The sequence below is a fragment of the Xenopus laevis genome, chromosome 7L, assembly GCF_017654675.1.
Source record: "Xenopus laevis strain J_2021 chromosome 7L, Xenopus_laevis_v10.1, whole genome shotgun sequence".
Taxonomy (NCBI): domain Eukaryota; kingdom Metazoa; phylum Chordata; class Amphibia; order Anura; family Pipidae; genus Xenopus; species Xenopus laevis.
In genome coordinates this window covers 99,771,767-99,798,652 of record NC_054383.1, presented here as the reverse complement: position 1 = coordinate 99,798,652, position 26,886 = coordinate 99,771,767, and the positions used below count along the sequence as shown (strand labels likewise).

At 37.3% G+C, this 26,886-nt stretch overlaps 1 protein-coding gene across 2 annotated transcripts in view; it reads left to right on the top strand.

The window, feature by feature from the left end:
• vps13d.L (vacuolar protein sorting 13 homolog D L homeolog) overlaps positions 1-26,886 on the top strand; it is a 148,841-nt gene that overhangs the window by 49,074 nt on the left and 72,881 nt on the right. Inside the window, exons 33-54 of one of the 2 annotated variants that reach the window (XM_018226092.2) lie at positions 196-351; positions 1,431-1,653; positions 2,398-2,472; positions 3,002-3,196; positions 5,896-5,985; positions 6,814-6,954; positions 7,281-7,403; positions 7,927-8,001; positions 9,081-9,186; positions 9,426-9,578; positions 12,660-12,795; positions 13,823-13,870; positions 15,285-15,435; positions 15,928-16,138; positions 17,302-17,549; positions 18,030-18,221; positions 19,315-19,441; positions 20,097-20,239; positions 21,978-22,108; positions 22,217-22,392; positions 22,782-22,905; positions 25,088-25,323. In XM_018226092.2, coding sequence (XP_018081581.1) covers positions 196-351; positions 1,431-1,653; positions 2,398-2,472; positions 3,002-3,196; positions 5,896-5,985; positions 6,814-6,954; positions 7,281-7,403; positions 7,927-8,001; positions 9,081-9,186; positions 9,426-9,578; positions 12,660-12,795; positions 13,823-13,870; positions 15,285-15,435; positions 15,928-16,138; positions 17,302-17,549; positions 18,030-18,221; positions 19,315-19,441; positions 20,097-20,239; positions 21,978-22,108; positions 22,217-22,392; positions 22,782-22,905; positions 25,088-25,323 — 3,260 coding nt within the window. The remainder of the gene's footprint in view (positions 1-195; positions 352-1,430; positions 1,654-2,397; positions 2,473-3,001; positions 3,197-5,895; positions 5,986-6,813; positions 6,955-7,280; positions 7,404-7,926; positions 8,002-9,080; positions 9,187-9,425; positions 9,579-12,659; positions 12,796-13,822; positions 13,871-15,284; positions 15,436-15,927; positions 16,139-17,301; positions 17,550-18,029; positions 18,222-19,314; positions 19,442-20,096; positions 20,240-21,977; positions 22,109-22,216; positions 22,393-22,781; positions 22,906-25,087; positions 25,324-26,886) is intronic. The other variant, XM_018226093.2, reaches the window with a different exon arrangement.

Here is a 26,886-nt window from a genome sequence, read left to right as displayed (position 1 = left end):
TCTGCCCCATAGTTGATTTCTGCACAGAAACTTGAATGTATGCATTTTTACCTTGTAAAAAGGAGTGGATGGGAGTGCATTTACTAATCAACAAAATACTTGGACCATTACCAAACAAACAGGTTCCAGCATTTTAATTTAAAGTGCTAGCAAACCTTTGCTGTGATATTTATTATTTGTATTTTAACATCACAGGTATTTTCGTGCCGCTTGGGTAATGAACTAGACACCGCTTTGTCCATCATTGATCCTGTTCATATTCAGATAGACCTGGTGGGAAATTCAGCCTATCAGAATAGTTCTGGCCTCATGGATGCGTTCAACACTGAAGACTTTCCACCAATACTTGAGGTAAATCTGTCTTAGGAGCTTTGATTTACTTTAAAACATAGGTATGGTTGTTCTACAGTACAGTTTTGCTTGAGAATTCATGGTTTAATAATCCTCTAGTCTGCACTAGAATTTTGCCATGAGTTTGTTTTTGCAGAAAAAAGCTCCCAGCAGAGGTCATTAAAGGGGTATTTCATTAAAGTTAACATTTAGTAAGTTATAGAATGGCTAATTGTAAGCAACTTCTCAACATTTGCAGCTTTCAAATGGGAGTCAGTGACCCCTCTAAAACAAATGTTCTGTAAGGCTATAAATTTATAGTTATTGCTACATTTTATTACGCATCTTTCTATTCAGGGCCTCTCCTATTCATATTCCAGTCTCTTAGTCAAATCAATGCATGGTTCATAGGGTAATTTGGAAAGTAGCAACTGAATTGCTGAAATTGCAAAGTGGAGAGCTGCTGAATAAATAGCTAAATAACTCAAAAACCACAAATAATAAAAAATAAAACCCAATTGCAAATTGTCTCAGAATATCACTCTCTGCATCATACTAAAAGTTAACTCAAAGCTGAACAACCCCTTTTAGCTGAACAAATCTCGATAGTGTAGGAATTGTTGTAGCACAGCTGAAATGAGCTTCTTATAACAATGTAGGTCAAAGTTGGCTATTACAGAACTAAAAACTCCTTATCTGCAATATCATTTTGCCTTCCCTTTGACTCCAATGCATTTTAGAAACTTTTATGCAAAACATCCTAAATCTGCTCATCATTAATGACTAGTTATGAATGGCAACTTCCAGCATACCTCAGTAGCTTATGAATGCCGTTAGTTCTGTTTTGGCAATAGCTGGATGTTTCTACAATGAACTTTCTTCTGTACCATATGAACATACTGTATAAATGTAATTTTGTTGCAGCATATGTTCTTTTCACCTCTATGGAAAGTGTTTTTTAAATATTTTTATATTTACATTCAAATATTTCCATTGAATATCCCCATAATGTGCTACAGAGGTTGTCATTGTAGCTGCGAGAAAAAACATTTGTGTGTATGGAAAACAAAAATAGTGTTTGTTATGCTTTTTAACTTTAGATCCAGCTACCTGCACTGGATATCAGACTCTCATACAACGATGTCCAATTGTTTTTGGCTATTGCAAAATCGATTCCTAAGCAGGCTAGTGCCAGTGGTCCTGAATCTGCAGTGCAAGATGTGGAGCCAGTCGCAAGCAATTCACCCAGCTCACTGAAAGAAAACGAAAGCCCTGCTCTGGGAAGTAGAGATACTCAAAGACGTTCAATGGATCCTCTTCTGAGTAAGTGGAGATTAATACAGAACCTGTAACTCTATTGTTGTCATTACCTGAATAGGCTGGATAGTGGAATAGTCTTCATGTCACCAGAAATGATTATGATGTAGTTCTTATTTATATATTTCAGCTGCTACTTGCCATGCTATGCATTTGATGATTGTATATAACTATAATGGTTATAAGTTTGAGATATATTATGCAGAGTAATAAACAGCTTCTAGGCAGTATTTTCAAACTGCAAGTGTTCTTTTTATTAGCAGCGTAAACACTACTAATAAAACACTGCTAATAAAAAGAACACAGTTTGAAAATACTGCCTAGAAGCTGTTCATCCCTCTGCATAATATATTTTGATAACTTTGGGAGTGTGACACAGACTCCTTGGAATTTACAACAGTATCCTACTTGAAAAGATACGCTGAAACCAGCAACCATTTTATCATCATCATCATTTATTTATATAGCGCTGTCAAGATACGCAGTGCTTTTTACATCAGTTTGATACTTTGCTGCCATTTGCCACCTGTTTTTTTAAGTGCTCTGAATGGCCCTGCTCTTGTGGATAATGATGCAATCAAGCCATGGTTATACAAATATATGTAGAAGATGTATTGTACCCCTTTGCTGTCCAAGAATGAGAACCCCAAGGAAGCACTAGTTTGTTTCAGTTTGTCATTTGGTGTTTTTGTTAATTTTACTTCAAAAAGGATGTTTTGTCAACAGTATTATTTTTTTTGTTTGTTTCAGAAATTCATCTAGATAAGCTACAAGAGCTAGGATTTTCTTTGGATGATTGTCGAAAAGCTCTCTTGGCTTCTCAAGGTAATTCAGATTGTACTTTTACCGACATTCATCAAGACCTGAAGAAAGCATATCCAGCCAAAACGTTTCATACATGTGCTATTTTTTGCATTCTGTGGCCTCCATGGATCCACTAGACACAGTAGCTGGCCCAAAGGGGAGATGACGAAAGAGGGACTATATACATCGTGGCCGTGTGTCCATTGTTCTGCTCTTTTTTTGCCAACAGTACAAATGGTCAGCACAGCCAGACATTTTGAAACATACCCAGTTGTCAATCCAATCACCATCCATAGATATTGGCTATGATGATTGGGCAACTATATCAAAAGTTAACAGTACATGATGTCCATCTTTAGGCAGCAATGACAATGATATAACCCTGACAATCACTTCATTATAATTGATTACACTGGCAGAACCTTACGTTTAATAAGAAACACATACCCTTTCAGTCTGCTGATGTTGATCCTAGTAATGGTCTGACCCTAAAAGTAAAAACTGACACAATTAAAAATATCAAGTAACTTTTACATCCTTTCTTTTTAAGGTCAGCTTAACAAAGCTGCAACTTGGTTGTTTAAGAATGCTGAGCCTTTGAAGCCTTCCACTAGTAACAGGAGTAATGGAGCTGGAGCACTTCAGTGGATCTCTGGAGTAGAACTTAAGGCAGAAAGTGTTTGCATCTGCTTTATTGATGACTGCATGGACTGTGATGTGCCATTAACAGAGCTCACCTTTTCACGTGAGTATACTGGTCTTTTGATTACTGTCCCCAATTTATCATTCCAGGTATAGAAAAATATAATACCTGATATTGACTTTAGAAAAAACTGACAACAAAACAAGAAGCAGGAACGTTAGAACTGCACCAAGTGTTATTCTTATTTTAAAAGCCTTTATTAGTGCTTAGGGCAATACAACATTTCTAGCCATGTGGCATTTAATCAAGTTTGAGGCTTTTTAAATAAGAATAACAATTGATGCTGTTCTAACGTTCCTGCTTGTGATGACAGTGGCCATTGAAGGACGTGCACCACCTTAAAGGGTTTGTTCACCTTTAAATGAACTTTTAGTATGATGTAGAGAGTTATATTCTGAGATAATTTGCAGGTAGTATTAATTTTCTATTATTTGTGGTTTTTGAGTGATTTAGCTTTTTATTCAGCAGCTCTCCAGTTTGCAATTTCAGCAATCCGGTTGCTAGGGTTCGAATTCCCCTAGCAACCATCCACCAATTTCAATAAGAGACTGGAATATGAATAGGAGAGCTCCTGAATAGAAAGATGAGTAATAAAAAGTAGCAATAACTATAAATTTGTAGCCTTACAGAGGATTTGCTTTTAGATGGGGTCAGTGACCCCCATTTGAAAGTTGGAAACAATCAGAAGAAGAAGGAAAATAGTTCAAAAACTATAAAAAAGGAAAAATGAAGGGCAATTGAAAAGTTGCTGATAATTATCCTACTGACTGCTTGTTTTCTAAGCAAGACAAGAAGCACCGTAACACCCACATGATCATTTAATAGCACCTTGATATGGTTAAAACTTGCTGCTGATAAATACGCCTAAATTCTAATTACAGGTGTATTGGCCATGTTATTTGTCTGTGATGGCACCTTGTCCATGAAAATTGCCAAATTAGTGGTATCTTCTTGAATACAACTTCTATCTTCTACAGATTGTTAAAAGTGAATACCATTCACTCATTTGGCAACAGTGTGGCCAGACCAACTGTATTAATATCAATATACAGTCATGTGAAAAGGTTTGGGAACCAAAAGATAACAGTGGTATGTCTTTCATTTCCCAGGAACATCCTGGGAGTACTGGGGTGTTTTCAGAACAAAGATTTTTAGTGAAGTAGTATTCAGTTGTATGAAATTAAATCAAAAACTGGCTGTGCAAAAATTTGGGTACCCTTGTAATTTTGCTAATTTGAATGCATATAACTAACTGCTCAATACTGATTACTGGCAACACCAAATTGGTTGGATTAGCTCGTTAAGCCTTGAACTTCATAGGCAGGTGTGTCCAATCACGAGAAATGGTATTTAAGGTGGCCACTTGTAAGTTGTGCTTCTGTTTGTCTCACCTCTGAAGAGTGACAGCATTGGATCTCTCAAAAGATCTGAAAACAAAGATTGTTCAGTATCATGGTTTAGGGGAAGGCTACAAAATGGAAAAAAAAAACTGTAAGGAATGTAATCAGGAAATGGAAGGCCACAGGCACAGTTGCTGTAAAACCCAGGTCTGGCAGGCCAAGAAAAATACAGGAGTGGCATATGGTGAGGATTGTGAGAATGGTTACAGACAACCCAAAGATCACCTCCAAAGACCTGCAAGAACATCTTGCTGCAGATGGTGTATCTGTACATTGTTCTACAATTCAGCGCAGCACATCTGTATGGCAGGGTAATGAGAAAGAAGTCCTTTCTGCACTCACGCCACAAACAGAGTTGCTTGTTGTATGCAAAAGCTCATTTAGACAAGCCACAGTCATTTTTGAACTAAGTGCTTTGGACTGATGAGACAAAAATTTGAGTTATTTGGTCATAACAAAAATCTTTTTGCATGGCGGAAGAAGAAAAACACCTGCTACCTACTGTTAAATTTGGTGGAGGTTCCATCATGCTGTGGGACGGTGTGGCTAGTTCAGGGACTGGGGCCCTTGTTAAAGTCAACAAATTCTTCAGGATAATGTTCAAGCATCAGTCACAAAGTTGAAATTACACTGGGGTTGGATATTCCAACAAGACAATGACCCTAAATACACTTGGAAATCTACAAAGGCATTTATGCAGAGGGAGAAGTACGATATTCTGGAATAACCGTCACAGTCCCCCAACTTGAATATTATCGGAAATCTATGGAATGATTTGAAGCAGGCTGTCCATGCTCGGCAGCCATCAAATTTAACTGAACTGGAAAATCCAGAATCCAGACTCTCATCAAATGCTATAGGAGGTGTCTAAAGGCTGTTACATTTGCAAAAGGAGGCTTAACTAAGTATCGATGTAATATCTTTTTGGGGTGCCCAAATTTATGCACCTGTCTAATTTTGTTATGATGCATATTGCATATTTTCTGTTAATCCAATAAACTTTATGTCACTGCTGAAATGCTACTGTTTCCATAAGGCATGTTATATATAAAAAGGAAGTTGCTACTTTGAAACCTCAGCCAATGATAAACAAAACTCCAAAGAATTAAGAGGGATTCCTAAACTTTTTCTTATGACTGTATATTCATATGTGCTGCAAAGTAGTTAATGAGGATCTAAACTCAAGGCCAAGATGTGATGAATCGTTACCTTGGGATGCTAACATTTTGGGTCTTGAATGTCACAGACTGCAGTATGGTTACAAACTAAATTGTATGCATAACTCTATGTATAATCATTTTGTTTGATTTATTAAGTATAAAATGTTGTATTGCTTTTAAGGTTTGGGCTATTTTCAGCATTTGGTATCTAATCCCAAGGGTTTTGCTGAATTCATACTATTTGGAGATTATTACAACCGAGAACTGTCAGGTAAGTAATTTATCGACAATAGATTTTACTTCTCACTGTTAAACATTTGTAGATGTCAGCTACTATTTTTTACTGCTTCCAATATAGCACAAAACCCGAGGTAATCTCTCCCTTGTCTTTCCAAATTCACAGTAAACTGACTTTCAATCACTGCTTTCTCGGGCCTTCCTGATGATTACCCAACCAATATATAACCCCAATTATTGATCTTGGTTTTGCCAGACTTTTATACTTATTCCTTAATCTTCAACCCATTTAACATCTACTATTAATCCCTGTTATCCTTACCTTTAAATGGTGCGCTGTTTATTAGCAAAACTCTAAAAATGCTGAAAAACCTATTTGCTGGGCCATATTGAACAATACTCATCCTCATTCAGTGCAAAATCACTGAAAACACACTTTATCACCTTATATTTCCCAGGCCTTACTAGGTATTTCCAGCCTCCATAATAAGGAAAAGCCACATAGGAATCCTTTTTTTTTGTGTTGTGTTTTTTGTTTGTGCTTGCTTGATTATTCTCCAAGATGACTGAAAACCACTTATTTTTAGTGTTTCATTCAAAATAACAGAAAGCCGCATAGACCTTCTTAATATTTCCCCAACTTCCAAAGTGAGCTACAAAACACATATTATTCCCTATTTTCTCAGACCTTCATTATGAGTGTCCAGTACTGTAAAAATATTCCCTGAGTTCACATCTACCAGACCTAAGTAGATTGTTAGGATTGATCAGGGCCCTCAGTACTTTTGTAATTATTTCTTGTTACTGTACCATTTATTGTGCTGTAATAAATAATGACTGCAAGGGGTTGTGGATTACCTAGGTTGGGAGCCATTTATTGAGCCATGGCCATGCTCATTATCCTGGCAACAGCAAGAAGCAAGTCGACTGCACCCCTCTCGCTTGAAATTGGAAATGAAAGCCAAACAACTTCTGAACATCAATATAACCTCTGTTTTAATAGGTAAGAAAAAGTCTTTATAGTGGTTTAGCTGTTTTAAATATAACCTACAGTGACAAACCTAAACCTAAGTCTTTCAGGGGAACAGAAAAAAATGGTGTAAAAATCCAGGATAATGTAAAATCAGGGAAATGTATTATGCATAATATATAGGTGGGACCAGAAAACAACAATGTAAAACTTGAAATCAGGGGATGTAAAATTGAGGTTGTAATGTAATTAGATATTACATTTGAAATGTGATTTAAAAACACTTTGCTAAAGCTAAAAACATTATGTATATGTAGGTTTTATACTAATTCAATGTGCTTGTTTCTTTTTTCTTGTAGATCAGTATGTAAATACAAAGGAGGCATGGTTGGCTGATTACTGTAAGCAAGAAAAGGAATGTGAAATTGATGCTTCTGAGGAGTGGATGGGCTCTTCTGTCGATCCTCCTTGCCTTGGACCAAGTAAGCACAGTATTGTTGCATCAGTAAAAAATAACCTTCATTTAAAAAATCTACAGCTAGACAATACTCTGCAACAAAGTTATTCTTGATAGATCTTGTATATATCGTCTGGATAGAGTGGCAGCATAATTACCTTTCTTACAATTCACAACATGTTGCAATATAATATTTTGAACCATGCAAAAATGCACTGACCGTATATATCAAGTATGTTTTTTTTTTGAGCATCAGTCAAAAGTGCTGTTACTCCATTTTTATCTTGACTAAGCATCATCATTTGCGTTAAGTTCTATATGTCTAAAAGTGTAAAATTAGTGGCAAGATATTTGCATCAACAGCATCTTTAGAATATACACAAATTTGTTGAGCTTGGAATTTTCTTTATTTTTTTGTCATTTCTTGGCATTGTATGGAATGGGTGAGTTTTTCACATTTGCATGTTTCTGCTTCCGCTTGTTAACCTCTGTATATCTTCTGTGCCTCCTGTTTCTCACTTGCTAACATCATCTTTCCTGTCTGCCAGGCCGTCCTTTAGCCTACCTTAGAACTAGAAGCACAGCCAGTCTGACTAACCTAGAACATCAGGTCTATGCTAGAGGTACAGTTTGGGTTTTATATGCAGCTAAACAAATAACTTTGAAAGGCAACTATCGGAGAAATTTTTTCTGTTAAATTTGCGAGTAGTGTTCAAAATGTAAGGGGATTCAATATAACACCATAATGCCCATTTAGGTAGTGTTTTTGAAGACACTATTCTATGTGCTTCCATAGAATGCAGGGCATCTAAACCAAAAATAACAACAAAGCCACTTTCTTCTTTATCTTTGCACATTTTCTCTAAGCCCTACATAGAATCCTCACAAGAGGTGAAGACCCGCTTAGTAGAGCTTTCATTCTAGAAGATAAATGGAAATTGAGAAATAAGAGGTGAATGTTGGCAGAGAAAGAAAGGTATCAGATGTGAATTTGTGCAATGAAGCACCTTTACTGGGTTGTTTTTCATAGAAAGTAGCAAAGGAAGAATAAGGATATATTTACCTATAGTTCTACCCACTGTGAAGAGAACAACAGGAATGATCTCCTTTTGGAGCCAAAAAGCTGTTTGGTAGAATTAAAAGAAGGAAAGGACTCCCCACAAAAATAGTTACTGGATAGATTTTAACAGAGCAAGTTTTAGTGTATTAGGGTAAGGGCACACGGGCAGATTTGGGCAGACAAATCGCCTCTTCTTCGGGGTGAAAGTCTCCCCGAACTGCCTTCCCCTACTTTCCCATCGGCTATAATGAAAAATTGCCAGCGGGATGGCACTCGCCTCACGAGGACACTTCAGGCAACTTTATAAAACGAAGTGCCGCAAGTCCCATCCTGCTGGCAATTCTTCATTATAGCCGGTGGGAAGGTAGGGGAAGGCAGTTTAGGGAGATTGTCCTCGTGAGACTTCGGGTGACTTCGGAAAACGATGTGCCGCGAGTGCCATTCCGCTGGCGATTTGGGGTGGCTAACTTTATGTGTTCTAGTCCCACAAAGGTTCTAGTTGAAAAAGGAACTACCTGTTTTCTCTTTGATGCTTTCCTTTCAAACTACTATGCATGCAGTGTTTTTACAAACGTAATTCTGTCGTCAGAACAGTCATTAACTATATTCTCAGTAATTTATAGTTTTCTATTTCCATTGCAGCAGAGGTAAAGACACCAAAACGCAGGCAACCATTTGTGCCATTTGCACTTCTAAATCACACAGGCTGCACCCTGTGGTTTGCTACTTTAACTACAACTCCTACCCGGTAAGAATCCAATGCTGACTTATGAAAAGCACATTTTATTGACATTCACAAAATACACTGTGGTCAATTTTATCAGGAGCCAATTAATCTACCTTTGTGTTTTGAAGTGTGGGAGAAGACTGTACTTGGAGAATAAACCACACAGACATAATTCTAAATAATACTGACATGTTTCAGGCAAACCATTCTATGTGAATTTTAGGTTTTAGTATGATTTTCATGCCTTGATATTTTTCCAGTGCGGCATTGTCTCATAGTGGAAGCCCTGAAGTAGTTCCAGAAGGAGACAAAAATTTTATTGATGATACACACAATGTGAGCCAATGGATAGAAGTGCTCCCTGGACAAGAGATACCTTTTGAATTTGAAACCAGAGAAAAACTCAGGCACAGGTAATTACAAATCAGCAGAGGAAAATAACTTCAGTTTGGCAGATTTCCATAGAACTGGATGTTTTTTTTAGAGCTATCATGTACACAACAAACGTCACTAGTTTTACTAGTGTACTGTTCGGCACTAAAAATTCATTCAGTTTATATGTAATAAATATACGGTGGTAGATACTCACAGTGAAGTAAGATACAATTCGAAGTTTTAGAACATCTTGATAAAAGGCCTCGTGGCCTGAAACGTTGCTGTAATGCCCTAAGTGCTGAATAAAGGCTTTTTAAGCAAGAAATTTATGGTGCTGTTCTAAAACATCGCATTTTGGATAAAGCCGGTGGAAAGTGTCCACGGGTGAATGTGCACCTTGTTAGGCAAGATTCCGTTCGCTTTGTGCTGACTACCACCTGTATGCACTTCAATGAAGTAAGAGAAGATACGTCATATTGCCAGACATCTCGTACCAGGCAAAGAAATTACATTCTTAAGTGGGTGGGTGACTTCAAGGGGTTGTTCACCTTTGAGTTAACTTTAATGATGTGGAGAGTGATATTCTGAGACAATATGCAATTGGTGTTTGTGATTTTTAAGCTATTAAGCTTTTTTATTCAGCAGCTCTTCAGTTTGCAGTTTCAGCAATCTGATTGCTAGGGTCCAAATTACCCTAGCACTGATTTGAATAAGAGACTGGAATATGAATAGGAGAGGTTACCTGAATAGAAAGTAATGAAAAGTAGCAATAACAATAAATGTGTAGCCTTAAAGGAGAAGGAAAGCTATGGAGGCATTTTATTGCCAATAGATTAACTGCAATAGTGCAAGCTAGAATGCTATATTTATTCTGTAGAATGTTTTACCATACCTGAGTAAAAAGCTCTAGAAACTCTCTGTTTGTTTAGGATAGGAGCTGCAGTATTAAAGTGGTGTGACATCACTTCCTGCATGAGTTTCTCCCTGCTCTGTACTCAGATTACAGTAGAGAAGGGAGGGGGGGGAGGGAAGAGGAGCAAACTGAGCATGCTCTTGCCCAGGGCAATGAGGTTTAAGCTGAAGGCAGGAAGTCTGATACAGAAGCCCATGTGTACACAATAGAAGGAAAGAAATGCAGTGTTTCTTTTGACAGGGGACTTCAGAGCAACATTACTTTGGGGGTTTACTATTATATTTAGATAGACCTTTCTGATAAGGCTTACTTAGTTTTAACCTTTCCTTCTCCTTTAAAGAGCAGTTGTTTTTTAGATGAGGTCAGTGACCCCCCCCCCATTTGAAAGCAGTAAAGGGTCAGAAAAAGAAGGCAAATAATTAAAGTACTATTGAAAATAAATAATGTAGACCAAATGAAAAGTTGCTTACAATTGACCATTCTATAACATACTAAAAATGTACTTAAAGGGGTTGTTCACCTTCAAACAACTAGTTGTTTTCAGATAGATCACCAGAAATAATGACTTTTTCCATGTGTGACAGTTTTTCTAATATTAAAAAATTTAAGTGTAAAGTGTCATTTTTCACCTTCTAAAGCAGCTCTCGGGGGGGGGGTCACCGACCCTGTAAATTGTTCTTTGTCCCTGCTGTGCAGAATCTCTGGATTTCATTACAGGCAGCTGTTATAATTGATACAATATTTGCTAATACTCCAGAGATGCTGCTGAGAAATGTATCAACTCAATGTTGCAAAATCGTGACAGTTTAGAGTCAGTCTGCACCTGAATTACTGAGCTGCCAGACTCAAACACCAGAGACACGAACATTCAACTTTAAACTTAGATTTTGGAAAAACAGTAAAAAATAATGGAAAGTAATTGAAAAAAGTCTTTATTTCTGTGGAACAATCTGAAAACAACTGAACTGAAAAAAGTATTTGGAAGTTGAACAACCCCTTTAAAGGTGAACCACCCCTTTAATAATATCAGTAGGTGAGTGATAAAAGCAGGTGCTTATGGTGTTGGGGACATTACTCAGTTGATGCTGAACAACTGTGTATCACATTGTGCTGTCATCCAGAAAGCTCCGAGTTACGGAAAGGCCATATCCCATAGGGGCAAATTCACTAAGATCCGAAATTGCGCCAGCGACAGCTCCGCCGCACTTCGCCAGGCGTAGTTTCGCCAGTGCTACGCAAATTCACTAAAATGCGAATGGTATAGAATTTGCGCTAGCGTTATTTCGTCAAGCAAAGCGAAGTTACGCTAGCGATGCCTAATTTGCATACGGCGCCAAGTTAAAGTTGAATTGACGTATATGTAGCAGCAAATACATTACACTACACAAGCCTGGGAAAGCTTCATAAAATAAAATAGAGTTGTTATTTTGCCCTAAACATGTGCCCAGTGTATAGTTTAGGTGCCATATGTTCGGAAATGTAGGGGGGAAGGAGGGTACCCCAAAAAAATTTACGATCTTTTTCAGCCTATCACCCTTAAAAAAGGAAAAAACGCCAGTGTTTTTTGGGACTTAGAAAAAATTTCAACTGTTTTTGAAGCAATCCCTATCTACTCTATTGCACTTCGCCTGGTCTGAGGTGGCGAAGGCAAGTCTGGCGCAAGAGGTAACGTTCAGTAAAATGCGTAAGTTAGTGAATTAGCGTAGTTACATTGACCCTTCGCCAAAGCAAAACTTCGTCTAGCTTAAGCGTGCGAAGTAGCGCTAGAGTAGGTCCACTTTGCTAGCGAATTTACGCCAGCGCCCGTTAGTAAATCGGCGAAGTAACGAAATGACATGATGCTGGCGAATTTGCGCTAACGTTAGGCGCTTCGCGCTTTATTGAATTTGCCCCATAGACTCCATTTTTTCCAAATAATCCAAATTTTTAAAACGTATTTCCTTTTTTCTCAAATGATAAAACAGTACCTTGCACTTGATCTAAACCAAGATATAATAAATCCTTATTGGAAGCAAAACCAGCCTATTGGATTTGATTAATGTTTACATGATTTTCTAGTAGACTTCAGGTATGAAGATTATGAAATTATCCGGAAAACCCCAGATCCCGAGCATTCTGGTCAGGTCCCATGCTTGTATTAGAAAAAATGTGGGATTGTTATTTACTTGTTTCACTGTTATATTTAAGTGTGAATATTTCTTTTCAGGCATACTCATGATTTAAGGATACACCAGCTGCAGGTGCGAGTTAGCGGTTGGGAACCAATTAGCCCTGTTTCTGTAGACAAAGTTGGAATATTTTTTCGCTATGCAGCTCCTGATAAGAACCCGTCTTCATCATCTGTAAGTTTGGTATTTCTTTCTAATGTAATAAGGGGCATGTTTCTTAAGACTGGAGACTAACATCGCTGGTGATGTCGCCCATAGTAACCAATCAGATATTTGCTTTTGTTTTCCAACCTGTTGGTGAAGGTTCAAATATATTTGCTGATTGGTTGCTATGGGCAACATCACCGGTGATGTTTTTCTCCAATGTTAATAAATATGTCCCTAAGTAAAAAAAAAAACAAAACTTGTTTTTGGTTGATTAGCAGAATAGACATAAATAAAACATAAAGTATTGTAGTAGACTTAAGTTTTTTCAAAACCTGTATTTTTAGAGCATGTATTTAAAGGGCTAGTAACTCAATAAAGTGAAGAAACTGTATTCTATTATGATAATTATGTCAGTTAGTCCAGCATCTGCAAATAAAATATTTAAGTAAGGGTTTTATCCTGTAGGTGTGTGTCATGAATGACCTTTCTTAAGGTGGCTATAGACATAAAGATTTGTGCGTTTGGCGATGTTGCCAAATGATCAGATCCCTCCTCGATATGCCAACATTGAAGCGGGCCCTAGGGCCCAATTATCGGATTATAATGGATCCGATACGGGAGGTCAGATCGCGGGACCGCATAGACGCATTTTAGACAGATTTTACCTTACCTGATTGAGATCTGGCTGACTTTCGGCCAGATATTGATCGGGGAAGTCCGTCGGATGGCCCCAAACACTGGCCAGTAAGCTGCCGTCTCGGTCTGTCGGCAGCTTTAATCGGCCCGTGTAGGGGGGGGCCTTAAGTCTTCCAGTGCTTAAACCATTGTATTCTTACCTGTAACTTTAGCTTCTGGAACATTAGCAGCTACATATTATCTTATTTTTATAAACTATATTACACCTTCAGATGCAAACATAATTATTACCAGTACTAGCTCTGAGTAACATTTATTTATATATAAGTGCTAGTGGGCCTTTCATTTTAATGTAAATATTGCGGTATATATTAGCACAAATTAAATAAAATTATGTTATTTTTTCATTTTTTTAAAGGTTGGGAGTCCAATCAGTAAAACCAACATTATACATCCACAGGTCTATGTAAGTTGTATTCTGTTTTCTGATCCTATCATTGAATTCATGTTAACATTAAACAATCTGAACCTACCTGTTCTGTTACAGATTCTTATTTAATTTCGTTTGCATTGCGCCCATATTGTGTTAATTATGCATTTTCCTTGATCACTTGTCAGATTCTTTTATTTAACTTTAAAAGGCAGTGGTATATTTTTGTATTCTTCTGTAATTTGACACTGCTTATATGTTGACAGATGTATCCTTGTGTGTCTTGGCAGTGGCAGTTTTCTATTTACTAGTTCTCCATGATAAATTGATTTGAGTGTCTTCTGCTTTTGCTGATCCTTGCATTGACTGTAAACCACAGTACATATTTTGGAAACATCAAGATCATCATCCTTTGATCTCAAAGCAAAGACAAAAGCAAATTAAGTACAGGGTTGCTTGTCCAGAAATCATGTACTTCTATTAAACAGAGCACTACCCCAAAAAAACCATAATACAAAGAGTAAAATGAAGACTAGTTAAAAGGTTGTTTTAAATAGGCCCCCCTAACATACTTAAGTTACATGTGGACACCTCCTTTATAAGAAATACTTTGTAGTTGTTTTCTACCTTTTGGCATAGCCTTATGTCTATAGACCACTGTTTTATCAAAGTCTAAAAGAGTATAAATTTGCTTATCCAAGCAAGTAGTGTTGTTGTTTCCTCTTCCCATACTGCTATGGGATCTGGGGTTTTCTAATTATTAAAAAAAATAGTTTTTCCTTCAGTTTGGATTTATGCTAGCTTTTTTTTATCATTTGAGGTACCTTCTAATTATTATGAAGATAAAACAAATATATCAAATGTAGACTTAATTGATTACACGGGACTCTGAGAAACGGGAATGCCATATTTTGGACATTTCCAGTTGGTTTTTGGATAAAAGTTCCCATACCTGTAAAAAAACAAGTGTATACATATCTGATTGTTCTATAATAGACATCTTGGGAGCTGCTTATGAAGGTAATAATGGAAGTAAATGCAAATCTGATCTCATAATAATGGGATCCATTATTCAGAAAGCTCCAAATTATGTAAAGGCCATATCCCCTTAGACTCCATTTTATCCAAATAATCCATTTTTTTTAAATGATTTCCTTTTTTCTCTGTAATAATAAAACAGTACCTTGTACTTGATCCCAACTAAGATATAGTTAATCCTTATTCGAGGCAAAACAATAGTAGTAGATTTAAAATATGGAGATCCAAATTATCCCATAATTTGGAAAATGGCAGGTCCTGAGCATTCTGTATAACAGGTGCCATACTTGTATATATGTAAATATTTCACAATTGTCTCATAGGTATTTTAGTCCTGGACTTTCAACCTTAAAATCGGAGGCAATCTTTTGAGTATAACCTTGAACTTTAACACTAAATGCACTTTTTCTAGTTCTCAGCGTTGCCCCCAGTGCGAGTGGTGTTTGCCGTCACCATGGAAGGCAGTGCCAGAAAAGTCGTAACTATTCGCTCATCACTGATGGTAAAAAATAAACTGGAAATCCCAATGGAATTAAGACTTGACAGTCCTTCAGCTCCAGACAGTATGTTTTCTCATCTATCATATCTGTTCTCTCTGCTGTCAGTCAGTGTATTGTAGCAGTTTTGTTTGTGAAGTCATCTAGAAAAGAAGCTGGATCTACTTAATTTGACAAAATACTGAATGTTTCAGACCAGTACTGTACTGAAAATGAAATAAAATGCTTTATTAGCAGTTTAGTTTGAATGTGCATATGATGTGACATTCTCTATTTCTAATATATTGTAAATATAATGAAAAATATATTGTTTTTACATATGATAAAATAAAGGTCAGAACGAGCTTCAGGGCTTGGAACATTATTTAACTTCGCTGGAATGGCTTTCTGGAAGCAGAATGATTAAACATAACTAGCCTGTGAAGACTAGCAGCTAAATAAAGATTGGTTCAAAAAGGAGAGAAAATAACAGTTGATTCTGGCAGTACTGTGTATTATATAATCCTGTGTATTATTGATACAGTACCCGATACTAAAACATACCTTTATTGGTTACAGAACCTGTGATACTCCCTGCAGTAATGCCTGGAGAGTCCTTTGCTATTCCTTTGCACCTTACGTCTTGGAGATTACAAGCTCGGCCAAGAGGAATGGGGGTGTTTTTTTGTAAAGCACCAATTCACTGGACTAATGTTAACAAGGCAGGAGAGGTTTCCAGTAGTAAACGGGAGTGCCATTCCATGGATGCAGAAATCAGCAGATATTTCAGGTAATTACATTTAGTGACAAATAGACAAAACATATTTCATAAATATGTTCATTACAGTAACCATTACTGATGCCATTTATAAGAATACAGGCAGTCCCTGGGTTATGTACGAGATGGGGACTGTTGGTTTGTTCTTAAGTTGTATGTAAGTTGAAACATATACATTCACTTATTAATGCAACTTAGACAGATGTTTGTCTTAACATTGTATTTATTTTTACCTTTCTGTGCTCTGCAGTAGACAACACACACCAGGGGGGATTGGGGCAAGTGGTTTATTAAAGCTAAATGCTAATAAAAGTCAAGCAAACCATAGTATGTTACTGTAATACCCCCCATCTGTAAGTGTGAGTTGTATGTAAGTCGGGTGTATGTAATTTGAGGACTCCCTATAAATGCTTACCATTATTTATTTCCATACAAATGTTCAGAAAAATTATTTTATTAATATTTTTATGGAATAGAGTGAGTAGACACCCTACTTATAAACAGGGCATATTGTTACTTTTAAAAGCAATTCTTAGCTTTGGTATCAAACTGGTACCTCTCCTGTATCCTCAACCTTACCTTGCTGAAAATACAGATAAATGAGGCATAAATCTTTTTTTCAGCTTGAATTTTATCCCTATATACATTTAGAGAGCAGCACAATTTAGGATATTGGCACACACAGGGTTTATAAGGTACTCTTGGTACCCCCCATTAAAGTTGACAGGTTTACAAGTTTTATTGTTGCTTCTTCTCCCGGGAAAGATTCACACAGGGCTTAACAGTTGCTTCATATTTTGATATTTTGTAATCTTATTTGAACCAATGATTGTAGTTTTTGTGTGTATATATGTTTATATATAATACACAAAAGCCATGAATAGCTTGTAAATTATATCCTTATAAACGGTGAGTTCTGATGTCATCAGTTATAAACGGTGAGTTCTGATGTCATTTCTGTCACATGACTCACTGAAACTTGTGTATTATAATAAATAAAGTACCCCCAGTTGCAAAATATGAGGATATTAGAAGTTACCTCGGAGTTCCATGACCTGTATAAAAACATGAGGCCGAAGGTAACTTATAATATCCTTATATTTTACAAGAGGGGGTACTTTATTCACTATATATATATATATATGTGTGTATTTAATGTATATATGCTTTTTTAGGTTCTGTGTGGCAATAAAGAAAGAAAATTATCCAGATTATGTGCCATCAAACATTTTTTCTGACAGTGCAAAGCAAATATATAGGCAGCCAGGGCATACTATTTTTCTTCTGCCAACTGTAGTGATCTGTAACCTACTGCCTTGTGAGCTGAACTTCTATGTCAAAGGCTTGCCTATCAAAGGGACTTTAAAGCCAGGTAGAGAGATGGCTTTGCACACAGCTGATACATCTCAAAACTTCGAACTTGGTGAGTTGTTTTATTCCTTCCGTTTCTTCATTCTGTGATCCACATTTTCTTGACTTGGCAGTTTTAGAACCTAGTTTGTTCTACTTCTAATAAAAATTGTGAAGTACCATAATGTGTGGCATTAGGAAAATTGGACCTTGTTGATCAGAAATGCACATCAGCAGTTCCAAATGACCTATAAGTGCATCTATAGTTGCAATCATTATTATAAGAGAGCAAATCTGAGTGTTTTGACATCCAATTGTTGAGCAATTAGATGCCAAACGTCTAGAATAATTTCACATGCCAGTGCACTAATTGTAGTTTTACATAATTTTGCGGGTAACATGATTTTCATATTTCAGCAAATTTTCTTTAAAATTTCCAATGCATTTTTTTTTAACTTCTTGTATTTTGAGAATGGAGAAAGTCAATGGTATAACTATTACAGTTACTTTATCAACAAGATTCCAATGTGTTTATCTCTATTGCAATTAACAGGAATTTGTCTGGAAAACTTTCAGCATTGCAAAGAGCTTCTAATCCCACCAGGGACCCAGAACTACATGGTGAGAATGCGACTGTATGACATGCAGAAGAGACTGTTTAGCCTAACCATTCGCATTTCGTGCCATGCAGAAGGTTCCCTGAAGATATTTGTTTCTGCTCCATATTGGCTCATTAATAAAACAGGTTGGTAACAAGTGTTTGAAGTTTTTGTTTATATGTATGGTTAATACCTTATTCAGTAAGAGGATATATGACACCAGTCCCATCAAAAAGGAGAGCAGACAGAATTATATTGTGCATGTACACTTATAGCACAAACATAATATTTAAAGCAAGGGATCCGTCTACCTATGTTTTCCCACAGTAGAGGTTAAATGATGAAAATGTAGCTTATTGTGGGCCCCGTCTTCACAAAACATCCTTTTCCTGCTTATTTGTATTATTTATTTGGATGAGTGTAAGCTTCAATATCAATAATGCCTGAAACAGGCTTGCCAAAACAACACCACAGGTTGCCAAAACAACACCATCCGTCTTTGGGATCTAGGAGTGTTGCTCACTGCCAGTCAATCAGTAATTCAACTTAGTCTAGTGACTAAGAGAACACAATCTGTATATCCAATTATCTGTATAATAGAAGATAAAAAACAGATATATTCCCTAACATTAGGGTATGGTCACACTGGGAGGTTCGGGGAGATTTAGTCGCCCGGCGACTAATCGTCTCTTCTTTGGGCTGACTAATCTCCTCGAACTGCTTCCCCCTGTCTTCCGCCTGCTAGAATGAAAAATCGCCTGCGGCATGGCACTCGCGGCGCTTCGTTTTCCAAAGTTGCCTCGCAAGGAATATCAAAACCACGGAGTAATACAACAAGTGCAAGTTAATGCATATATAAATATATTTAAAAATTGTTTAAAGGGGCAATTCAATTAACTTGTAGTTTGGAATAGAATGGCAGTTTCTTAGCATTAATTGGTCTTTTTTTTTTTTTTATTATATATTTTTTTAACTATTTGCCTTATTCTGCTTACCCTTTCCAGCTTTTAAAAGGGGTCACTGTTATATATATATATATATATATATATATATATATATATATAATATATATCTCATACATATTTATATGTGCTGTTCAACAAGCTCAAAGCTGAGTCTTTCTTCATTGAGACGCATGTAAAATTGCATGTCACATGTTACATTTTGAGTGGTTATCTGCCTTTTCAGAAACTATAAAAAAAAAAAGGCTGCTAATTGGCAGAGTTTATTTTTTTTTAGGCTTGCCATTGATCTTCAGACAGGACAACTCTAAAACAGATGCTGCTGGGCAGTTTGAAGAACATGAGCTTGCAAGGAGCCTGAGTCCACTATTGTTTTGCTATGCTGATAAAGAGCTTCCAAACCTGTAAGGAGTTTAGCAAACTGTTTAATTTAGCAACTGTGATTGGTAGTGCTTTGCTGAATTCTGGGCCCTTTTTTTGTGTCTACATATTCTTACAAAATGATTAAACTGCTCATGCTGGTCAATAAAACAAGTAACTACGGTAATGCTTTTAATTTATAAAGCATTTAATTATTTGTGCATATGCGTGGGGTCTCCAAACTATTGAGTTAGCAAATCATACTCTGCTGTGAACACATCCAAATGTAATAGGCCAAACCAGAACCCCAGACTGACCGCTGACCAGATTGATCAGTTGAATGGGGTCATTGTCTAAACTATAGCTGGGGGGCCTTCACTGCCGAGTTGCAATTTATCCAATGGCCTTTAAACTGATACAGTCCAGTCAGATCAGTGCAATTAGTCCATCCACATGTATGTTCCAAATACTTTTTATCTGACTGATCATCATGTGGTTTACTTGGTCAGAATTCTGAAATGTGGTCATTGTGTGCTAAGCTAGATATTACAGTATAATCAGCACAGACCAAAGCTATTTTCATCAGTCTGGGCTTTTATTTGGACTGCATTTTGTTTAAAAACAACTGACAGTTTTTCACTGCTTGTCTAGCTGTTCTTGAGAAGTTTTGTAAGTTTGTATTTTTTTTTTTAATTGTAGCTGTACCATGCGAATTGGAAGAGGAATTCATCCTGAGGGTATTCCAGGGTGGTGTCAGGGATTTTCCCTAGATGGAGGCAGTGGAGTCCGAGCCTTGAAAGTAATACAACAAGGGAATCGACCTGGGCTGATTTACAACATAGGTATATTACCTTTCATATGCAAATATAATGTCCTGCCATCCATGTAATTCCGTATATTGAGTATAATACAATAGATCCCATGTGTTACCTCTTTGTGAATCTGGTCTGCAGTTAAACTAAATATTCAAGGTAAACCTAATAGAATTTGTATTTGTAAGACTTAAAAGATGTAGTCACTAGAGTGACTAGAGCCTCAGATGACATTTGACTTGATATGACATACCTTATTTCTTCCTCAGAACTTCATATGCTCATTAATTATTTCTCTCCAGCCTTATGAAAACGTTACGGGTCAGAAACTTTGCTATGTAACAAATGCAGTTTAGAGCATGCTTAGAGGCCTATTTATCAGCTTTCTCATTTAAGTGGTTTTAGAGGCTTTTGAAACAAGACTAAACTTAAAACCGCAAATGTCATGATATTTATTTTAAAGATCTGAATTTGAAAAGCACAAATGGAACAAAAAGCGCTTGAACGATCCGAACTAAATATACGACTACCTCTTAAACCTCTAAAAAATTCTGGTTTTTTAGACAATAAAGAATGAGAGAACCTCAAAGCCTGAATTTATTAAAAATGGTCCAGCTGGATCAGCACAGCTCCAATTAACTTCTATATGACCTTGACAACTTTTACCTGGAGTTTTTTTTTTTATGGTTTTTACACTTAATAAATCACAAGTTTTACAGAAATATAGAAAACCCAAAATTTATGGAAAAAACAAAAAGTTGATTGTTAGTAAATAGGCACCTGAGAAGTTCTTAGGTACATCAGATTATTGGGTTTATTTAATGTTTACATGATTTTCTAGTACACTTAAAGTATGAACCTCAAAATTTTGGAAAGATCTGTTATCTGGAAAACCCCAGGTCTAGAGCATTCTGAATAACAGTTCCCATACCTGTATTTCAGAATCCTGTGTGACATTGGCAACCAAGCTCCCCCACCCACACAAGCTTAAAAAAAAACATTGGTGGTCAGGCCCCTCCCAATAAATTTAGGGGAGAAAAAGTTGTTCAGGGCCTCTGATAAAAAGTAAAACAAAATTTGGTGACCAGCCCCCCCAATTAAAAAAACAGTGGTGGCCCCCTCCCCTACAAGTAAAAAAAAATTGGTGGCCGGACCCTCAAGTTAAAAAAGAAAAACATTAGTGCGCACGGTTCCCCATTAAAAAAAAAAAGCATTGGTGATCAGTAGTTTAAAAAAACAAAAAAAAGATCATTGGTGTTCAGTGGAAACTTTTAAAATTTGGCAGTTATAGGTTCCAGAAGTGCTGACACCTAGTGGTTACTTTGAAGAACTGCAGAGGAGCTGCAGTCGCTACAGAAATAGGCGACATCTAGTGGTGTTTGTCAGTAACAGCAGCCTCATTAAATCTACAGTATCGCAGAGAGGCCAGTGCGGCCCATTTACATTGCACAGACAGCGGCCCTACAGGCATTTGCCCAAATTCACAGATGGCTGGTCCGGGCCTACCAGGATGTGCTGGTGGGTTATCTATTGGATGGTACAGCTGAAGCCTACTGTGAATACATTTTTGTGCATCATAATGCTCTGAAATAACCACTGGTGACTTCATCCGTGGACCAGTTATTCTCCATAATGCTTTGAAAGACTGAAGTGCGTCTGGCATTACAGGATCCTATTTACCCATAGTGTCCAGGCCAGCTGAGGATGGAAGGGGGAATTAGGAATCACTTTGAAGGCTTAATACTTGCTATTTTTTTCTCTCTTTCAGGTATTGATGTTAAGAAAGGCAGAGGAAGATATAGAGACACCTGCATGGTCACATTTGCACCTCGATACCTGCTAATAAACAAGTCAACATACAAGTTGGCATTTGCTCAGAGAGAGTTTGCAAGGGGACAGGTGTGTGCAGGCAATAATGCAGAGTATATTCATATGGATTTTTTATCTAGATGATCTAGATGATCCATATGCCACGCTAATATTATCATTTCTGCCTGCTTTTTGTAGGGCACCAATAATCCTACTGGTTATATTTCAACTCTTCCTGGATCCAGTGTAGTATTTCATTGGCCAAGAAATGATTATGACCAGTTGCTCTGTGTGAGATTAATGGATTTAGACAACTGTGTTTGGTCTGGGGGCTTTGAGGTCAATAAAAACAATTCCTTTCATATCAATATGAGGTAAGTAAAATAGTTTTGTATTTTTTATACTTGTAAGCTATAGTTCAAGGTTATATCACTGAAACTTCAGTCCTGAAACTTCCCTATGAAGATATTTCATTAAAAGACAGACCTTAGATTGTGAGAGATAGGCAGTAGTAACAAATACAACCCCAAATATAACAAAGTAGTACTGGTGAAAACAATTCAATATTGATGTTATCTTATACTAATATTCCCTTTCCCATTAAGAATTTTGTATTGGAAATAATGAATGCTTTACCATTTGTTAATGCATATGTTCTTGAAAAATAAAAGAGACAGACCTTTAGAAATGTAATCCTTATGTTGTATGTTATGTTTAACGAAACAACTTTAATAAATCATAATACAACAAAATTATCTTTCAGGGATACTCTTGGAAAGTGCTTTTTTCTGCGGGTAGAAATCACACTGCAAAGTGCTACTTATCGCATTTCGTTCACCAACACGGAACAGTTGCCACCGCCTTTTCGTGTAGATAATTTTTCAAAGGTAATGGGTTCTTTTAACAGCATTTACACTTTACTACTGAGGTGGTTGGGTTTCATCAGTGTACCCCAAATGATAGGTTTGTGATTGTTAATGAAACCATGATTCAAGACCAAATCTGCTTGTTATCAAAGCTGACCGTTTTGTTAAAAGCAAAAAAAAAAAAAAGTATGCATTTTTGGGTTTGGGCACTTCTTGACTGGCTTAAAAAGGCCAACAGACTACATTTTGTGTACCACCATCAGCCAAAGTGTATGTTTTTGTTAACAGTCTTAAGCTGGCCATAGACGCAAAGATCTGATCGTACGAATCGAGGATTCGTACGATTTTCGGACCATGTATGGAGAGTCCCGCCATTTTTCGTCTGGCATAGATCGTTGTTTGGTCCATCAGACAGGTTAAAAGATTTCTATTGGCTGCGGGTAATATATCTGCATGTATTGCCAATTTTCAGAGGGAGACGGTCACCAGCTTTTGTCGGACAATAACTTTCGTACGATTTCTGTCAGGGGCAGAACATCAGCTGATCTGTTCTTTTGTACTTTATTTGATCGGAATGTTAAGTGGCAGGTCGGGAGATGGGGAAGTCCGATCATACGTTGATTCTTACAATCGGATCTTTGCGTCTGTGGCCAGCTTTAGGGGGGAATGTAATGGTCGCTAAGCAAAAATCGTTTGCAATGTGAATAAATGTCCGCAAAGTAAACAATTTTGCCTTTGCCCTTCAAACAGTAGAATAGTGATTGTGAATTTTCTAGTTTGCGCCAGTGTGCAGTGTATCTTAATGAAAAAGTTGTTACATTTGCTCCAAAAGTTTATGCCAAAGCAATTAAAGCCTAATGAAGAATATTATATTGCGACATGCTCATTTTTTATTCACAGATTTATTTATTACATTACCCCCTTAAGACATTTACTTACCATCATGATGCAAAATCTATATTTATCAAATAAACATTTTTTCTCAAACACTAAATTGTAGACAAGAAATGCAACAGGTTTATTTTTTATTTTAAACCTAAAAAGTGGGACACACTCTCACGGCACAGAATTAGTGAGATGCTTTATTTATATATAAGTATTGCACCTACATTAAGTTGCAAAGTTTCCAGCAAATAAGTTTAAAACCAGTTACAGCAGCCCTACACATCATGTCAGAATGCTGACTTCATCAGGGGCATATACATATTTATTTTTAAGGAAGCATTAATTACCAACTCATGAACTCTTCCTATTTGAGTTTTGGCATTTAAACATGTACAAGACAGTTTCCAATTTCCTACCTTACATTGGCACTTCTGTGATTTTTTTGTGCATGGCATTTTTTTTAAGCTTACCTCTACTGCAACATGGGCAAAAATGTACTTTGTAATGGAAAGTACATTTAAGAAAAACCCCACTCCTTTGCAGTTACATGTTTAATCTTAATTTCAGCCTTGTGGATCAGTGTTGTAAGACTAACATCTGTTTTCTTTTACTTTGTTAAAAATTTAGAGTGTAAGATTCAGCTCCCACTGCCAGGCCAGATTCAGATTGCATGTGATCTTATACTCAAATCCAGTTTGCAAATAAGTCAGTAGATATGGTTTTACTGATCTACAGTTCAACTGCTGAATTTGCTGAATGAGTTCAACAACTAAATTTAGGTTATAACATGGGAAAAGTATCCATTTTTTCACGTATCTATTACAATGTTCTAAAATGTTATTTTATTTTCTTTAAAGGAGAAGGAAAGCCATGGAGGCATTTTATTGCCAATAGATTAGCTGCAATGGTGCAAGCTAGAATGCTATATTTATTCTGTAGAATGTTTTACCATATCTAAATAAAAAGCTCTAGAAGCTCTCTGTTTGTTAAGGATAGCAGCTGCAGTATTAGTTTGGTGTGACATCACTTCCTGCCTCCCTGTTCACTTATAGCTTTGGGCTCAGATTACAGCAGAGAAGGGAGGGGGGGGAGTTGAGCAAACTGAGCATGTTCATGTCTGGGACAAGGAGATTTAAGTTGAAAACAGGAAGTCTGATACAGAAGCCCATGTGTACACAATAGAAGGAAAGAAATGAAGAAATGTGTGTTTCTTTTGACAGAGGACTCAGAGCAGCATTACTTTGAGGGTTTACTGGTATATTTATGCAGACCTTTCTGATAAGGCTTACTTAGTTTTAACCTTTCCTTCTCCTTTAAGGTACCAGTTGTATTTGTTCAACATGGAGTAGCAGATCCACGACTGCGTACTGAGGTAAAGTCAGCTACATCCATGGATTATGCATTGGATGAACCTACTCTGCCATCCTACATTGCAGTGACTGTAAAAGGAGCTGGCTCTTCAGATATTACTTGCAACATGAATGACTTCCAAGACAGCAAACAACTTTACTATGAAAACTTTATCTACATTGCTGCATCTTATACTTTCTCTGGGTATGTGTATTTGGGGTGCATGGGGGAGATTAAATACAAGTACTTTACTCATCATGTTAAAATACAGATGTCACATGGAAATTTGTTATTGTTCATTAAAAATACTACAGTTTTATAAGGAAGCGTTTGCAAGCACTAACTGCAGGTCTTTGCCACTAGCAAAACATTTTCTTTACTAGTTGGTGAGTTGTTTTCACTGCACTGAGACACATTTTGTTCTTAGATAAATAACTACAACAACCAGTCTTCCATGTGTAATGTCCCTGGATCAGTCAGGCATTGCCTGGGAAGGAAATTAAAAATGTCTCCAAAATCAGTTGTTAAGTATGCATAACCTAAACTAGTTCCCATTTTTCCAGTGTATATCATCGCATACACTACCATGTATGCAATGTACAGTATCGCAATTAGGTGTTGTGAATAAAAATGTACACTAGGCTTTGCTTCCATTGGGTTGAAAAACAGGTCTTTAAAGGGATACTGTCATGGGATAACATGTTTTTTCAAAATGCATCAGTTAATAGTGCTGCTCCACCAGACTTCTGCACTGAAATCTGTTTTTCAAAAAAGCAAACAATTTTTTATATTCAATTTTGATGCTGACATGGGGCTAGACATGTCCGTTTCCCAGGTGCCCTCAGTCATGTGACTTGTGCTCTGATAAACTTCATCACTCTTTACTGCTGCATTGCAAATTGGAGTGATATCACCGCCACCAACAGCCCATTAACAGAATAATGGTAAGGTAACAAGAAAACAGCTCCCTGAAAGATATAAGAACAGTACTCAGTAGTAAAAATCGTAAGTCCCACTGCAACTCCTTCAGTTACATTAAGTTGGAGAAACAATAGACTGTCTAATGGCCAGGGGGGACAGAGGGGAGAGTTGTAGGGGGCCCCGAGGGTAAGAGGGGCCCGGCCACGCCGCAATTACTTAGCCGGGTCCCCCCTGCTTTCTGAGAGCTGCCGACTTCGGGAAGGCAGGGCGGGAGCACAGACGGAGGTATATTCTGTCCATTACTTTTTTATTATTGGTCACAGAGTTTAAGTCCCGGTTGAGCTGCTCAGGGATTGGATAGATGAGTTTTGAACTTCCCCTCCAGCTCATCCAATCACCATGCAGCTTTACCGGGACTTGAAATTCTGTGACCAATAAGGGAAGAAAAAGCTGTCACTGGAAGAAGATGCAGCCCTCCTCCCTTCTGTAGTTGGCAGCTCACTTATAGCAGGTGGGCCACGCTAATGAAGTAAGTACAACATGACAGGGCTCCCCTAAAGGTAACCCTTTGTGGTCCCTGTTGTGGGGCCCTGGGCACCAACTTCTTTTGAAATGGATGTTTAAGGGGGGCCGGCTACCAATGATCTTATAACGTGGGCGGTCATAGCAACCAATATTTTTTAATGGGGGGCCCAGACCACAAATGTTTTTTATGGGGGGCCCAGACCACCAATGTTTTTTGCATGGGGCGCATGGGGCGCTGACCACAAATGTTTTTTTAATGGGGGGGCCTTGACCACAATGGAGGGCCCTGACCACAAATGTTTTTTTATGAGGGGCCCTGAC